The following is a 17,380-nucleotide window of genomic DNA, read 5'->3' on the forward strand; positions in this document are numbered from 1 at the left end:
ATTCTATCAGACCTTCATAGAAGACCTCATACCAATACTGTCCAAACTATTCCACAAAAGAGAAACAGATGGAGCACTTCCAAATTCCTTCTATGAAGCCACAATTACTCTTATGCCAAAACCACACAATGACCCAACAAAGAAAGAGAACTTTGAACCAATTTCCCTTAGGAATATTGACACAAAAATATTCAACAAAATTCTTGGAAACCGAAAACAAGAACACATCAAAACAATCATTCATCATGATCAAGTAGGATCCATCCCATGGATGCAGGGATGGTTTAATATACAAAAATCCATCAATGTAATCCACTATATGAACAAAGTCAAAGATAAGAACCACAGGTCTGAATGCAGTGAAACAGCCTCTTCTCTGGATTGAGGTGTGGGTGGAAGATGTCACTCAAGCTGAAATCCACTGATGAGGCACCCACCCCCTAAAAGCTACTGCCCAGGACCTCTGGGTGCCCTGGCTCCACCCCAGAACCCATAGTGTAGTGCCAATCACAGGAAAATCTGGGTAAAGAACACTTGAGAGAGAATGTGTGCACTTAGCTTTAATATAGTGCCAGGGCAGAACACTGCTGAGGGGTAAGCCCATGTGAGTAACCAGCAGGCAGTGGGGGGAAGCCAGAGTTTGCTTGCTTATTTTTCTTGCTATTCTATAGACTTGACCTTTTCTATCATGAGAAATTAAATAGTGAAACGGAAAACAGCCCTGACCAGTGATGGGCCCTATTCATGATCTTCTCTACAGAGGAACAGAGGAATAGGGGTCTCAGGAACTGTAGATACTTTGCTGACTGTTAAAGAATTTGGTTTGTCTTTGTCACTGGCATGTCTGTGTGTGTATGGTGTGTGTGTGTGTGTGTGTGTGTGTGTGTGTGTGTGTGTGTGCGTGCGCGCGCACACGCGCATGCACATGCTTGTTAAATCCTTGGAATTTCCTGAGAGGATTGAGTGTCATTGTTTCTTGTCTGCCTTGTGTGTCACAGCAGAATTTATGTTGAGAGATGACCTAGGATGGTAGCTAGCCACTACCAGCTTGGTCATCGATTACAGGGTTGAGGCCTTGAGCTAGAAGGACCTCTAAAAGGAAGAAGAGAGAACTGGGGGTTGAGTTCAGTTCAACATCTCTGTGAATCCTGTCTACCTACAAACGATGGTTCAATTCTATCTCCAGTTGAGACCTAGAGCAGCTTCCCTGCAGATGAACACACAGCTCTGCTTCAGACTGATTCATTCTTGTCCCATGATGGCAGGACAGGGAGCCTCTGTGCTTGAGACCCTGCTAGACCCTGCCCTGTATGTGTCTTTGTTTGACTGCTTCTGATAATCATTCCTTTGAAAAAAATTCAAATCATAAAAAAGAAAAAAAAAAGAACTACATTAGATGCGGAGAAAGCATTTGACAAATTTCAAAACCTCTTCATGATAAAAGTCCTGGAAAGATCAGGAATACAAGGTCCAATGTAAACATAGTAAAAGCAGTACACAGCAAACCAGTAGATAACATTAAACTAAATGGAGAGAGAATTGAAACAATCGCACTAAAATTAGGGACTAGAAAAAGACTTCCCACTCACTACTTCTTCAATATAGTACTCGAAGTCCTAGACAGAGCAATCAGACAGCCAAAGGAGGTCAAAGGAAGAAAACAAAATATCACTATTTGCAGATGATATGATGGTGTACTTCCGCAACTCCAAAAGTTCCACCAGAGAACTACTTAACCCATTAAACAACTTCAGCATTATCAAGTGTCAGGATACAACATTAACTTAAACAAATCAGTAGCCTTCCTCTACTCAAAGGATAAACAGGCTGAGAAAGAAATTAAGGAAATGACACCCTTCACAATAGTCCAAAATAATATAAAATAGATTGGTGTGACTTAACCAGGCAAGTGAGAGATCTATATGACAAAAACTTCAAGTCTCTGAAGAGAGAAATTGAGGAAGATCTCAGAAGATGGAAAGATCTTCCATGCTCATGAATTGGCAGGATTAATATAGTAAAGATGGCCATTTTGAGAAAAGCAATCTAAAGATTAAATGCAATCCCAATCAAAACTCCAACTCAATTCTTCATAGAGATAGAAAGAGCAATTTTCAAATTCATTTGGAATAACAAAAACCCAGGATAGCAAAAACTATACTGAACCATAAAAGAACTTCTGGGGGAATCATGATCCCCTACCACAAGCTGTATACAGAGCAACAGTAATAAAATGTGCATGGTATTGGTACAGAGACAGGCAGGTAGATCAGTGGAACATAATTGAAGACCCAGAAATGAATCCACACAGCTATGATCACCTGATCTTTGACAAAGGGGCTAAAACCATGTATTGGAAAAATGATAGCATTTTCAACAAAGGGTGCTGGTTCAACTGGTGGTCAGCATGTAGAAGAATGCAAATCAATTCATATTTATGGCCATGTACAAAGCTTAAGTCCAAGTAGATCAAGGACCTCCACATCAAACCAGATACCCTCAAACTGATAGAAGTATTGAAAGAGTTGAAGAAGCTTGCAACCACAGAAAATCAACAATGCCAACCAACTAGAGCTTCCAAGGACTAAACCACAATCAACTGATCCAGGACTCCAACTGCATATATAACAGAGAATAGCCTTGTTGGGGCACCAGGGGAAAGGAAAGCACTTGGTCCTGCCAAGGTTGGACCCCCAAGTGCAGTGGAATATGTAGGGGACGATAAGGGGGATGTATAAGGTTAACTACCCAGTGGGGGTGACAGAGGGGAGGGAACAGGGGCTTATGGACAGGAAACTTGGAATTGGAATAAATTTTCAAATGTAAGTAAAGTAAAATATCTAATAAAAAAATAAAAATAAAAAAATTAATTAAAAAATTATCGCGTGGGTTGGGGATTTAGCTCAGTGGTAGAGCGCTTGCCTAGGAAGCGCAAGGCCCTGGGTTCGGTCCCCAGCTCCGAAAAAAAGAACCAAAAAAAATTATCCCTACCTGTGAGTTGCACAAATTGATAACATCAGTTTTAAAGTTATTACAGGTTGCTCTTGAGATATTTCTCATGGTGCCTGAAATATTACTATACAGCCCTACTTGAAAAAGAAAAATGATATTTTGAATACAACTCACTTACCCCACTTGTACCATCCAAGGTCATCTGAGGATGTTCTAATTCTTCTGTTTGACATTCTATTTTAACTTTTAGCTGCAGAAAGTCACGTTTCAGTCTGAAAATCATATTTAAAATAATTAAGCTAACAGATCAATTAAACAGAGAGCTCCTAAAATATTTAGATACATTTCTAAAATTATTCAAATGAATGGCTTGATAAGCATCATTTTTCTGGCTGTGCAATATTATCCACACAGCAAGTTTTGAGATAAGGTTAAAAGTATGCATTTCTACTTCTGTGCATATGGTCCTTGAACATATAAAGCATGCATACTGCTGAACCCCAACCCAGCATGCAGGTCCATAATTCAAACAACTTCAGGCAGGAACTTCTCAATGGCACCAGAAAGGACTCTTATCAGAAATGCTATGACTTCATCTTGTAATGCTTATCTCCTTTATGGGCTCTCAATTTCCTTGCCATATTGCTTTCCACTGTACCTCTCTAGCTGCTCCAGCATGTCCTCTTCTCTACTTGCAGCATCTGTTTGTGACTGGGAGCTAAATGTCTGGGCCTAAATGGAAGATAAATATGTTAGTCATAGTCCAAAACATGCTGTGCAATCATTCAGTCCTGCAGTCCTGCACTATACTCAAGTTTTCTCAGGAAATATGAAAGTTTCTTCCCTTCCATGTATTTACTATGACTCTGTGGAAACTGTAGTCAACAGCTGTTACAACAGGACTCTCATAGTCATAAAGCCTAAAATGAAGATAGCTGGCACTTCTAATATCAAAATAAATTGTACTTTTTAACAATTATATTTTATCTGTTACTGAAATTGCAATAATGGGCCAAATGGGGAGAAATGCTAAACTACATAAGGTAATAATTTATACAAATATTTCTCAGGAAACACTTCACTGAATATGAAGTGAATATTACCTATATTAATACATGTTACATATTAGGATGTCTCCAAGAATAAATTACTACTGTGTTCTTTAGTAAATTATGACCCTTAAGCATGTTTTAGTAAACAGTATTTGAAGATAAATAACAACAAGAAAAGTAATTTGTCTCATCGCATGTGTGTCTACGTGTGGAGATTATCTTCTCTTATATGCAAATAAGCAAGATAAATAAGGGCTACATTGTTTGGGGGAGAGGAGGGCTGTTTGCTTTTGTTTGTTTATGTTTGTTTGTTTGTTTGTTTGTTTGTTTGTTTGAGACAATATTTTTTGGTGAATCCCTGGCTGACTGGAACTATTTCTATAGATAAGGCTAGCCACAAATTCAGAGATCTGTCAGTTTTCTCTGCTTGTATGATGAGATAAATGGACTGTGTCAGCACATTTACCCAAAAGCTAAGCTGTTTTACAGAGAAAAGAGTAGAGAAACAACACAATAAGTCATAACAATGAGAGAAATATCCAGAAGTAGAACCACTAATGCACAATTTCTGAAAAATAAGGCCAAATTAGTAAATGCTGCATTAAACTGTGTTTTTGTGCTCCTCCATGTGTAGTAGATAGGAGTAAGTTTACTTCACATGTTGTTATTCATGTACCTTTTTAGAAAACATGCTTTTTTCCATCTGTGGCTTTTCCTTGTTATTGAATACTGTACTCATAGGATTGTTCTTAACATTCAGAGAATAAAAAGTCTGATGATCTAACTAATCCATGAGACTTTACTGGTTCACTCCACCAGGGGTATCTACAAAGTCAGGACTGCTCCCTTAAGCTCAGAGAACAATCAGGAAAACTGGGGTTAAGCAATTTTGCTGCATGCAGGAAACACACCTCAGTGACAAAGACAGATACTACCTCAGAATAAATGGCTGGAAAACAACTTTGCAAGCAAATGGCCTGAAGAAACAAGCTGGAGTAGCCATCTTAACATCAAACAAAATTGACTTTCAACCAAAAGTCATTTAAAAAGATCAGGAAGGACACTTCATATTCATCAAAGGAAAAATCCACCAAGATGAACTCTCAATCCTAAATATCAATGATCCAAATGCAAAGACACCTAAATTCATAAAAGAAACCTTACTAAAGCTCAAAGCACACATTGCACCTCACATGAAAATGCTAGGAAAAACTAGAAGAACACCCTACTCTCATCACTAGACAAATCATGGAAAAAGAAATTATACAGAGACATAGAGAAACTAACAGAAGTTATGAACCAATTGGTTTTAACATATTTTTATAGAACATTACATCCTAAAACAAAAGGATATACCTTCTCGGCACCTAATGGAAGCTACTCCAAAACTGACCATATAATTGGCCACGAAATAGGCCTCAACAGATACAGGAAGATAGAAATGATCCCATGCATCCTAAAAGAACAGCATGCACTAAGACTAGTCTTCAATAACAAAAATAATGACAGAAAACCCACATACACATGGAAGTTGAACAATGTTCTACTCAATGACAACTTGGTCAAGGAAGACATAAAGAAAGAAATTAAAGACTTCTTAGAACTTAATGAAACTCAAGATACAACATTCCCAAACTTATAGGACACAATGAAAGCGGTACGAAGAGGAAACTCATAGCTCCAAGTAGCTGCAAAAAGAAACAGGAGAGAGCATATGTCAGCACCTTGACAGCACACCTAAAAGCTCTAGAACAAAAAGAAGGAGTAGAAGAAGGCAGGAAATAATCAAACTCAGAGCTGAAATCAACCAAGTAGAAATGAAAAGGACTATACTATGTATCAACAAAACCAGGAGGAGGTTCTTTGAGAAAATCAACAAGATAGATAATTCCTTAGCCATAATAACCAGAGGTCACAAAGAGTGTACCGAAATTACCAAAATTAGAAATGAAAAGGGGGACATAACAACAGAATCTGAAGAAATTTAAAAAATCATCAGATCCTACTGCAAAAGCCTATATTCGACAAAATTGGAAAATCTGGAGGAAATGGAAAATTTTCTAGACAGAAACCAGGTACCAAAGTTAAATAAGGGACAAATAAACCATCTAAACAACACAATAACTCCTAAAGAAATAGAAGCAGTTATTAAAAGTCTCCCGAAAAAAGAGCCCAGGTCCAGATGAGATCAGTGCAAACTATTCCACAAAATAGAAACAGATGGAGCACTACCGAATTTCTTCTATGAAGCCATAATTACTCTTATACCAAAACCACACAATGACTCAACAAATAAAGAGAACGTCAGACCAACTTCCCTTATAAATATAGACGCAAAAATGCTCAATAAAATTCTTGGAAACCGAAAACAAGAACACATCAAAACAATCATTCATCATGATCAAGTAGGCTTCATCCCAGGGATGCAGGGATGGTTTAATATACGAAAATCCATCAATATAATCCAGTATATAAACAAACTCAAAGAAAAAACCACATGGTCAATTCATTAGATGCCGAGAAAGCATTTGACAAAATTCAACACCCCTTGATGATAAAAGTCCTGGGTCAGTCACCAATGGCTCATGCTCTAAGATCAAGAATCAACAAAAGGGACCTCATAAGACTGCAAAACTTTTCTAAAGTAAATGACACCGTCATTAGGACAAAATAGCAAACAACAGATTGGGAAAAGATCTTTACTAATCTTACATCTGATAGAGGGCTAATATCCAAAATATACAAAGAACTCAAGAAGTTAGATTCCAGAGAGCCAAACAACCATATTAAAAATGGAGTACAGAGATAAACAAAACATTCAAGCTGAGGAATATCGAAAGGCCAAAAAGCACCTAAAGAAATGTTCAACTTCCTTCCTCATCAGGGAAATGCAAATCGAATCAACCCTGAGATTCCACCTCAGACATGTCAGAATGGCTAAGATCAAAAACTCAGGTGACAGCAGGTGCTGGTGAGGATGTGGAGAAAGATGAGCACTCCTTCATTGTTGGTGGGATGGCAGACTGGTACAACCATTCTGGAAAATGAATCTGGAGGTTCCTCAGAAAATTGGATATTCCACTACCTGAGGATCCAGGTATATATCTCTCTTGGGCATCTACACAAAAGGTGCTCTAACATACAACAAAGACACATGCTCCACTGTGTTCATAGCAGCCTTATTTATAATAGCCAGAAGCTGGAAAGAACCCAGATGCCCTTCAACAGAGGAATGGATTCAAAAAATGTGGTACATCTACACAATGGAGTACTACTGAGCTATGAAAAACAATGACATCATGAAATTCATACGCAAATGGGTGGAACAAGAAAATATCACCCTGTTAGAGTTTACACAATCACAGAAAAACACATTTCTTTTGCACTCATTGATAAGTGGATATTAGCCAAAAGGCTCAAATTACCCAAGATGCAATCCACAGACCACGGGAAGCTCAAGAAGAAGGATGACCAAAATGTAGATGCTCCCATTCCTTCTTAAAAGGGAGAAAATTATCCATAGGAGGGGATATGGAAGCAAAGTTTAGAGCAGTGACTCAAGGAACGGCCCTTCAAAGCCTGCCCCACATTTGGCCCATATACAGCCACCAAAACTACATACGAATGATGAAGCTCAAAAATGCATGTTTAAAGGAACCGGATATAGATCTCTCCTGAGAGACACATCCAGAGTATGTCCAATACAGAGGTCAATGCCAGCAGCAAACCACTGAACTGAGAATATGGCACCCTTGGGGAAAGTCAGAGGAAGTATTGAAAGAGTTGAAGAAGCTTGCAACCACATAAAAACAATAATGCCAACCAACCAGAGCTTCCAGGGACTAAACCACTACTCAAAGACTATACGTGGACTGACCCAGGACTCCAACTGCATATGTAGCAGAGAACAGCCATGTTGGGGCACCAGGGGAAGGGGAAGCCCTTGGCCTGGCCAAGGTTGGACCCCCAGTGCAGGGGAATATGTGGGGAGCAATAAGGTAGTTGGTTGGGGGAATACCCGTATGGTGAAGGGGGAGGGGAGGGAATGGGCACCTATGGACAGGAAACCAGGAAGGGGAATAATGTTTGAAGAGGAGAACTGAAGTTGGGAAAGGACCATACTGTAAGGAAGCTCTAGGATATGTGGGATCTGAAAAATGGGAGTATGTGCATTAAAAAAATTGTCCCTACGGGTGAGTTTTACAAATTGATAACATCAGTTTTAAAGTTATTAGAGGTTCAACAAAATATATGTATATGCATGTATATTTCAGACAGACAAGATAGCTTCATGGGTATAGGTGGTTGACACCAAGCCTCTCTGTTGATCAGAGTTTATTCCCAGGAACACAGACAGTGTGAGGAAAGAACCAAGTTCCACAGGTTGTTGTCTCTCTTCCACACTCAGTAGGGCTGTCACGTGACAATACACACAAATGATTAGCTAAATCTAATTTGTACAATGTATCATTTCAAAATTGTGAAATTTATTCATTGTTTCATTTGTGTTCACTGGAGTTTTGCACATATGTTTGCAGAGTTAATATGCCTGCTGTTGCTCTTGAGATATTTCTCATGGTGGCTGAAATATTACTATATAGCCCTACTTGAAAAAGAAAAATGGTATTCTGAATGCACCTCACTTACCCCACTTGTACCATCCAAGGTCATCTGAGGCTGTTCTAATTCTTCTAATTGATGTTGTCTTTTATCTTTTAGCTTCTGAAACCTATGTTCCAGTCTGAAAACCATATTTAAAATAATTATGCTCACAGATCAATTAAACAAAAGAGAGAGCTCCTGAAATATTTAGATACTTTTCTAAAATTATTCAAGTAAATGGCTTGGTAACCACCATTTTTCTAGCTGTGCAATGTTATCCACACAGCAAGTTTGAGATAAGGTTAAAAGTATGCATTTCTACTTCTGTGCATGTGATCCTTGAACACATAAAGCATGCATACTGCTGAACCCCAACCCAGCATGCAGGTCCATAATTCAAACAACTTCAGGCAGGAACGTTTCGATGGCACCAGAAAGGACTCTTATCAGAAATGCTACGACTTCATCTTGTACTGCTTATTTCCTTTATGGGCTCTCAATTGCATTGCCATATTGCTTTCCACTGTACCTCTCTAATCGATTTCGCATGTCCTCTTCTCTACTTGGAGCATCTGTTCGTGACTTGGGACTAGACTCCTGGGCCTAAATGGAAGATAAATATGTTAGTCATAGTGCAGAACATGCTGTGCAGTTCTTCAGTCCTGCACTATGCTCAGGTTTTCTCAGGAAATATGCTAGTTTCTTCCCTTCCATGTATTTACTGTGACTCTGTGGAAACTGTAGTTAATAGCTGTTACAATAGCACTCTCATGGCCCTAAAACCTAAAATCAGGATAGCTGGCAATTCTAATATCCAGATAAATTGTGTTTTTTAACAATTATATTTTTTCTGTTACTGAAATTGCAATAATGGGCCAAATGGGGAGAAATGGTAGACAACATAAGGTAATAATTTATACATTTATATCTCAGCAAACACTTCACTGAACATAAAGTGAATTTTACCTTTATTAGCATATGTTACATATTAGGATGTCTCCAAGAATAAATTACTACTGTGTTCTTTAGTAAATTATGACCCCTAAGCACATCTTAGTAAACACTATTTGAAGATAAATAACATCAGGAAAAGTAATTTGTTTCATCATATGTGAATCTACATGTAGAGAATATCTTCTCATATACAAATAACCACGGGAAAATAAGGGCAACAGTGGAAAGGAGGGCTGTTTGTTTATTTGTTTGTTTGTTTGTTTGTTTGTTTGAGAAAAGATTTCTTTGTGAATCCCTGGCTGACTGGAACTATTTCTATAGACGAGGTTTGCCCCAAATTCAGAGATCTGTCAGTCTTCTCTGCCTGTGTGATGAGATGAAAGGGCTATGTCAGCACACCTGCCCCAAAACTAAACTGTTTTACAGAGAAAAGCATTGAGAAACAATATGGTAACTCATAATAATGAGAGATATATCCAGATGTAGAACAATTGATGCACAATTTCTGAAAAATAAGGCCAAATTAGTAAATGCTGCATTAAACAAAACAGAAAGACCAGCACAAGTAAAGGTAAGATACTGAAATCAATATAATTAGTTCAGAGAGTAAAAAACGTATGCCAGGAAATTTTAAAATAGTGACAGGGAAGCCATTGAAACATTGAAAAGGGAACACCACAAAAACCCAATTCTGCATGGGAAAATGAATTCATGAACAAGCACTTTACCGTGTTTTCATCCTTTGATGAGTGATTGGAACTACAGTGGTCAGATCTGCTGGAGTTGTTTCAGAGGAAAAAAACATACAACAGACATAGGTGAGTTCATTTGTTTAAGATAATGCTGTGCACTTGGTTACTTTGTGTTAAATGAGGTTGTTTACGTATGTTATTCCACTTCTGGTTTAGATGAGATTTTGGTGATTTTACACACACTTCTCTCAAACTATGAAATAGTTATCAAAGCCTCATTCATAGTTCTAGTTCAGAGAAGGACGGTATTGACCTACTTTAAGAATAAAACATCTCGTCTTCTCCTCTTGCTCCCTTACCCGCTTCCCTCTCTCTCCCCCTTTCTTCACTCTTCTCTCTCTCCACATGCTCGTGGTTGTCCTCTGCTCCTCTGTCCTCTCTGTCTCTCTCTCTCTCTCATCCCTCAATTCTCCTCTCCATTGCCTTAAATATACTCTATTCTATACTATACCCCCCCAAAAAAAGAGTAAAACATTTCCAAACCACTATCACATAGACTGTACTGATGCCCCATTAATTTTAACCAACCAAAGCATGATACACTCATTTTCTTGACAATATGTCCAAATAAAATACTGACAGGGAAGCCATCGAAACATTGAAAAGGAAACACCACAAAAACCCAATTCTGCATGGGAAAATGAATTCATGAACAAGCACTTTACTGTGTCTTCATCCTTTGATGAGTGACTGGAACTACAGGAGTTGGATAATTTTCTACTTGAACTGAAACAGGACTGGGAGTGAGACACAAAGCAGAGAGAGTTGCACTACTCCTATTCCTGGTACAAGACAAAGCCCTGTAACTCAGAAGTAGCCATCTTTGTTTTCAGTTCAGACATGCATATAAAACGAACACATGGGTTCACTTTGTCCAACATGATACAGGGAGTCCCATGAAACAGTTGAAATTTTTGCCAAGATAAAATGTACAAAAGGCAAATAATAATTAGCTATGTTAAGTTCTGGGAGAAGTCCCAGAAGTCATAAAACCATAAAATTTACAAACTGCATTCAGCTTTTCCATATGTGTCCTAGATTTTGAGGTCCACATAAATTAACTAACACTAGAAACTTTCTGTATATGCAATGCAGTGGAAAGTGTGACAGAGAAACATAGTTCTGCTGATTTTTACCTATGTTTATCTAAAGGTTTACACATTTAAATTCTCAACCTATACAATCTATAAATAGACAGATGCTTGAAATGAAAACGGGCTCAATGATAGTATCTCTCCCCTCCCTTCCTCTCTCTCTCTCCATATATATATATATATATATATATATATATATATATATATATATATGTATATATGTATATATATATCTTTCTGTGTGTTTGTATATGTGTGTGTGTATGTGTGCATATATGAGTGTGCACAGGCATTTTTCAATATATGTGTAGAGGAGTCTCTCTGTGCGTGTGTGTGTGTGTGTGTGTGTGTGTGTGTGTGTGTGTGTGTGTGTTTATGTGATGAAAGACTTGGGTTTTGGGTTTTCTATGTATCCCTGGTCTGAGCCTGTCCTAGTACTAATTCAGGCTTACCAAAATCTTAGACTAAACCCCATTTCTCAAGCTTATGAGTCCTGAGATTGTTAGGAACTCGCCATCAAACAAAGATAAAGAAAAATCTCTGAAGAAAAGAGTCACTGAAGAGAAAAAATTCTTTTTTAAATGTACTTTCATTTAATATAGCTTTTTAAAAGGGTACAAATATATCATGGTGAGAGAACCAAAGAAATGCTTCAGTTGCTTTAAATCAAATACTAAAGTATAGATTTCCAAATCTATGATTTAAAAACTCCAATATTAAAATCTTCAGCTAATATTAACAATAAACAAAATCAGATTATGCATGAAAGTCTTTGGCCCATATTGAAAATTACCAATGAATCTGTCTCTATAGGTTTTACTTTGTGTAATTGCTTCTCTCTCTACTGAAACTGTGAGATGATATCCTGATTAGTTTGTTTATTTGTTCTTAATATAAATTTCATGGATCAGGCTTGAGTGATTGTATCCTTCATAGAACACCACAAAGACAGAAAAGGAACAGAATTAGCAACTTTACCTGCCCAGTTCATCAGCTTCCTTTGGTGTCTGGGTCTCTTCTGCTAAAATCCTTTTCAGGTTCTGATTGTTGTATCTTATAAGAGCCGTAATAACTGGATTAAGTCCTTCCTGGACAACAATAATTTATAACTATGAGAACTTGATATTTCTCATGATACTGGAAAAGTCACTTGAAGACTTGATGGAGCTCACTTCTTCTGAGGTTCAGTGAGCTACAGCCTTGCCCTTCTTACCCTACAGTGTCTCATACTTACTGATCTTCCCTTTGTACAGCCCCTGCCTGCCTCCTGAGAGCTGCCCACAAACCCTGTCTTCCTGACACCCATTTGAGCATGAAAAAGTCATTGAACTTTGACTTCTACCCTGGCATTTGCATGGTATTTGAGTCATGTAATTGCTCCTCGGTTAACCAAAGTTTCTTGAAGCTGGAGCCCTATCTTTTACCTCTAATACTCCAAACATTAAACCATAGTAGAAAAGTTTTCAGTATTTCCTTTGATTGATGGATTAAATTGCATCTCTGGGAGAGGGTTTAATCCTTCATATTACGAACAATATTTACTCTACCATGATACCATGCCTTGTGTGAATACCATGTTCATCTGTTAGAGATATGTTATAGCCTTGAACATAATAAGTCCAGTATGGAAGAATCCTTCCTACATGGTGCTTTTGGGGAAAACATATACCACTTCAGTGACTCAGCTTTGACAGCATTATGAAAGAATCTGCATTCTCAGCAGGCTATGAGAGCAACTCCAGATTCTACTTGAGGCATTAGGAACCCATGTCAGACACTTTAATGATTCACTGAGGTGAACTACATGACACAGGTATCTAATATACTCTGATAACTTATGAACAATGGGTCTGTGTATGCACCATGTATGAGTGTGGCTTTCTGCAGCATGCACCTCACTGTGGTTTGGGGGTTTTGATGTGTTACACCACACTGGTATTCAGTTTTTCTCCTGAGTGCATCACACTGGGAATCAGGGTTTCTGATGTGTGCTCATGTTGACTTTGTGCTTATTAACTTTTTCAGTGACCTTTGATGAAAATTAATACTAACAATAACTTACTCAAATTTTTAAATTTAAATTAAATAAAAGAGTGCCTCATCTGCATGTATTTCTGTGTATGGGTGCTAGGGATTGATACCAGGGCCTTCAAAAGAGCAGCCAGAACTGTTACCTGCTGAGCCACCTCTCTAGCCCCAATAGCTGACATGCTTTAATATAAAAGTTTCCTTTATTAATTTTATCACTTCATTCATTGGTTTTCATGATTTTCATTCAGAAACACTACTTTACTGGCCTAGAGAGGTACTAAGTGGTTAAGAGAATTAAATGGTTGCCCAGAGTTAACAACTTTGGTTCCCAGACTTCAAGTCCATCAGAACACAAATGCCTCTCTTCAGGCCGCCTCAAGGACACACAGACTTCTATGATACAGACATGCATACACATACACACAAAGATAAATGAACTTTCAAAATAAAAAGGTTAACTTTATATAGAGTTTGACTCTATCATTACATGATATCAATCCTTATAAGACTGGGCCATATTTCTCTTTGATAGAAAAAAGGGACCTACTATTATTGATAAGCAGTCATGCTGTCTAACAGCTTTCTAAATATTTATGTTTAAACCATGTATATGTTTTAGTGGAGAACACAGTCCAAGAATGGAGTCATGTGAGAACTCTGCATGCTTGTAGGAAAACTCCAAGAAAACAAGACAAGAGTCTTGTGAAGAGTCTTTCTTCAAACACAGAAACATTTTTGGACTGTGATTTTGTGTTCCTCCACATATTACAGATAGGAATAAATTTACATTCCCTGTTGTTATTTATATGCCTTTTTGGTAAACCATGTTTTTTTACCATGTGCGGATTGTTCTTGTTATTGAACACCTTACTCAGGATTCTTCTTAATCTTCAGAGTATAATTTTCCTGATGATATGAATACAGTTATCTATTGCATACGACTTTACTCTGCTTCATTTTTAACCCTGCTCTCCTGGGTTCACACTGCCTACTACAGCGGTAACATGTTTGATATGCTTATTTTTGCATGGGTAGCATTTAATGTAGAATTATTCCTGCTCCGCCAAACTCGGGGAGCACTGAGCAAAATTGGGGTTGAGGAATGTAAGAACCATTGAACAGGAAAGAATGAACAGTCTTCTCGACACAACATGACTGGTACTCTCAAGAACTCATAGAAGCTATGGTTACCTACACACAACTTGCAAAAGTAAAAGTAGTCTGAATTACAAAATGTGCTAGGGAATGGTTCGTGAGGATCTATCCTTATCTGAGTAGATATTGGTAGTTGATGACTGCTGATGAAGACAATTTTTTTCTTTCGGTGTGTAGAGATGCTGTTCATGATTCAAGAGATGGCTACACTTCAATAAATATATGATCAGCAGTAATTAGACCCAGGAGGATAATTAGAAATGGAAGTAACATGGAGAAAAAGAAGGAAGAAGAGGAAGAAGGAGAAATGAAATTGGGAAGGCAACATATTAGAGATAGGTTAGATGGGAGTATATGCTTAAAATAAATTATTCACAAGTGTAAGATTCTCAAATTAAAATAACAATTTTTATAGTTATGACAGGCTAAAGAGGATACACGCACACACACACATGCATGCACATGGACACATATATACCTATATTAGATATTAGATATTAGATATTAGATTAGCAAGAGAGCTGCATGGGTAGAAGTAGCTGACACCAAGCCTAATAACTGGAGTTCATTATCTATAACATACGCAGTGTGAGGAAAGAACCAAGCTCCACAGGTTGTTCTCTCTTTTCCACACTCACTAGGGCAGTCACGTGACAGTACACACAAATGATTAGCTAAATCTAATTTGTAAAATGTATCATTTCAAAATTGTGGACTTTATTGTTTCATTTGTGTTCACTGGAGTTTTGCTCATATGTTTGCAGAGTGAATATGCCTGCTGTTTCTCCTGAGATATTTCTCATGGTGCCTGAAACATTCCTATACAACCCTACTTGAAAAAGAAAAATAGTATTCTGAATGCACCTCACTTACCCAACGTGTACCACCGAAGATTGTCTGAGGCTGTTCTGATTCTTCTGTTTGATGTTTTCTTTTAACTCTTGGCTTCAGATTTTCACATTTCGGTCTAAAAACCATATTTTAAAATAATTATGCTCACAGATAATTTTTTTTTAAAAGCAGAGAGCTCCTGAAATATTTAGATGCTTTTCTTAAATTATTCAAGTGAATGGCTTGGTAACCACCATTTTTCTAGCTGTGCAATGTTATCCACACAGCAAGTTTTGAGATAAGGTTAAAAGTATGCATTTCTACTTTTGTGCATGTGATCTTTGAACATATAAAGCATGCATACTGCTGAACCCCAACCCAGCATGCAGGTCCATAATTCAAACAAGTTCAGCAGGAACTTCTCAATGACAGTACAAAGGACTCTTATTAGAATTGTTATGACTTCATATTACACTTCTTATTTCCTTTATGGGCTCTCAATTTCCTTGCCACATTGCTTTCCACTGTACCTCTGTAACCGATCTTCCACCTCCTCTTCTGTACTTGAAGTATCTGTTTGTAACTTGGCACTAGACTCCTGGGACTAAATGGGAGACAAATATGTTAGTCATAGTCCAATAAGAGCTTTAGAGTCCTGCAGTCCTGTTCTGTGTTTAAGTTTTATAAGGAAATAAGGACATTTCTTTCCCCGGCACGTATTTACTGTGACTCTGTGGAAACTGTAGTCCACAGCTGCTACAAGAGGACCCTCAAAGCCATAAAGTCTAAAATGAGGATAGCTGGCAATTCTAATATCAAAGTATATTATAACATAAAAATTATATTTTATGTGTTACTGAAATTGCAATAATGGACAAAATGGGAAGAAATGGTAAACTACATACAGTAATCATTTATAGTTTTATATCTCAGGAAACATTTCACTGTCTATAGTTTAAAAATATTTGTTTTGGTATATATTACATATTAAAAGGATGTCTCCAAGAATAAATTAGTACTGTGTTCTTTAGTAAATTGTATCACCTAAGAAGTGTTTAGTAAAAGCTGCTAAAGAATAAATAACATCAAGGCTAGATGTTAGTTTTGTAATATGTAAATGTACATGTGGAAAATATATTCTTTTGAATTCAAATACCCAAGGTAATGTAAAATTAAGGGCTCCATTGTTTGGTGAATGGAGGGCTATTTGTATGTTTGTCTGTCAGTTTGTTGGTTGGTTGGTTGGTTGTTGGTTGGTTGGTTGGTTTGAGACAAGATTTCTTTGTGCATCCCTGACTGTCCTCAAACTGGCTCTCTAGACCAGGCTTGCCCCAAATTCAGAGATCTGTTAGTCTCCTCTGCCTGTGAGCTAATATGAAAGAGATGTGTCAGCACATCTGCCTGAAAGCTAAGCTGTTCTACAGGCAAATGTATTAGAAAACCACACACGATAAGTCAAAATAATCAGAGAAAAATCCAGATATAGATCCATTGATTCACAATTTCTGAAAAATATGACCAAATTAGTAAATGCTGCATTAAACATAACAGAAAGACCAGCACAAAGAAAGGTAAGATACTGAAATTAAATAATTAGCTCAAAACGATGAAAATCTTTTGCCAGGAAATTATAACCAGCCATAGGACCACACATTCATTTTCTTGACAAACTCTCAAATAGAATGGTGATAGGCAAGCCATCGACACACTGAAAAGAAAATATCACAAAAACCCAATTCTGCAGGGGAAAATGAATTCATGAACAAGCACTTTACCGTGTTTTCATCCTTTGATGAGTGATTGGAACTAGAGTGGTCAGATCTGCTGGAGTCGCTTCAGAGGAAAAAAACATACAACAGACATAGGTGAGTTCATTTGTTTAAGATAATGCTGTGCACTTGGTTACTTTGTGTTAAATGAGGTTGTTTACGTATGTTATTCCACTTCTGGTTTAAAT

The 17,380-nt window shown here is 37.5% G+C and overlaps 1 protein-coding gene across 16 annotated transcripts in view; it reads right to left on the bottom strand.

Moving 5' to 3' along the window:
* LOC103690071 (interaptin-like) overlaps positions 1 to 17,380 on the bottom strand; it is a 280,846-nt gene that overhangs the window by 252,643 nt on the left and 10,823 nt on the right. For 14 of the 16 annotated variants that reach the window (XM_063277026.1, XM_063277025.1, XM_063277016.1 and 11 more), the window contains exons 5-13: positions 17,199 to 17,256; positions 15,954 to 16,027; positions 15,466 to 15,559; positions 12,385 to 12,494; positions 10,289 to 10,337; positions 9,136 to 9,209; positions 8,652 to 8,745; positions 3,611 to 3,684; positions 3,131 to 3,224 (exon numbers count right to left, since the gene is read on the bottom strand). In XM_063277026.1, coding sequence (XP_063133096.1) covers positions 3,131 to 3,224; positions 3,611 to 3,684; positions 8,652 to 8,745; positions 9,136 to 9,209; positions 10,289 to 10,337; positions 12,385 to 12,494; positions 15,466 to 15,559; positions 15,954 to 16,027; positions 17,199 to 17,256 — 721 coding nt within the window. Of the gene's footprint in view, positions 1 to 3,130; positions 3,225 to 3,610; positions 3,685 to 8,651; positions 8,746 to 9,135; positions 9,210 to 10,288; positions 10,338 to 12,384; positions 12,495 to 15,465; positions 15,560 to 15,953; positions 16,028 to 17,198; positions 17,257 to 17,380 lie in introns of those variants that run through there. The other 2 variants (XM_063277012.1, XM_063277020.1) reach the window with 2 other exon arrangements.

The sequence above is a fragment of the Rattus norvegicus genome, chromosome 17 (genome assembly GCF_036323735.1).
Source record: "Rattus norvegicus strain BN/NHsdMcwi chromosome 17, GRCr8, whole genome shotgun sequence".
In the NCBI taxonomy this organism is placed as follows: Eukaryota; Metazoa; Chordata; class Mammalia; order Rodentia; family Muridae; genus Rattus; species Rattus norvegicus.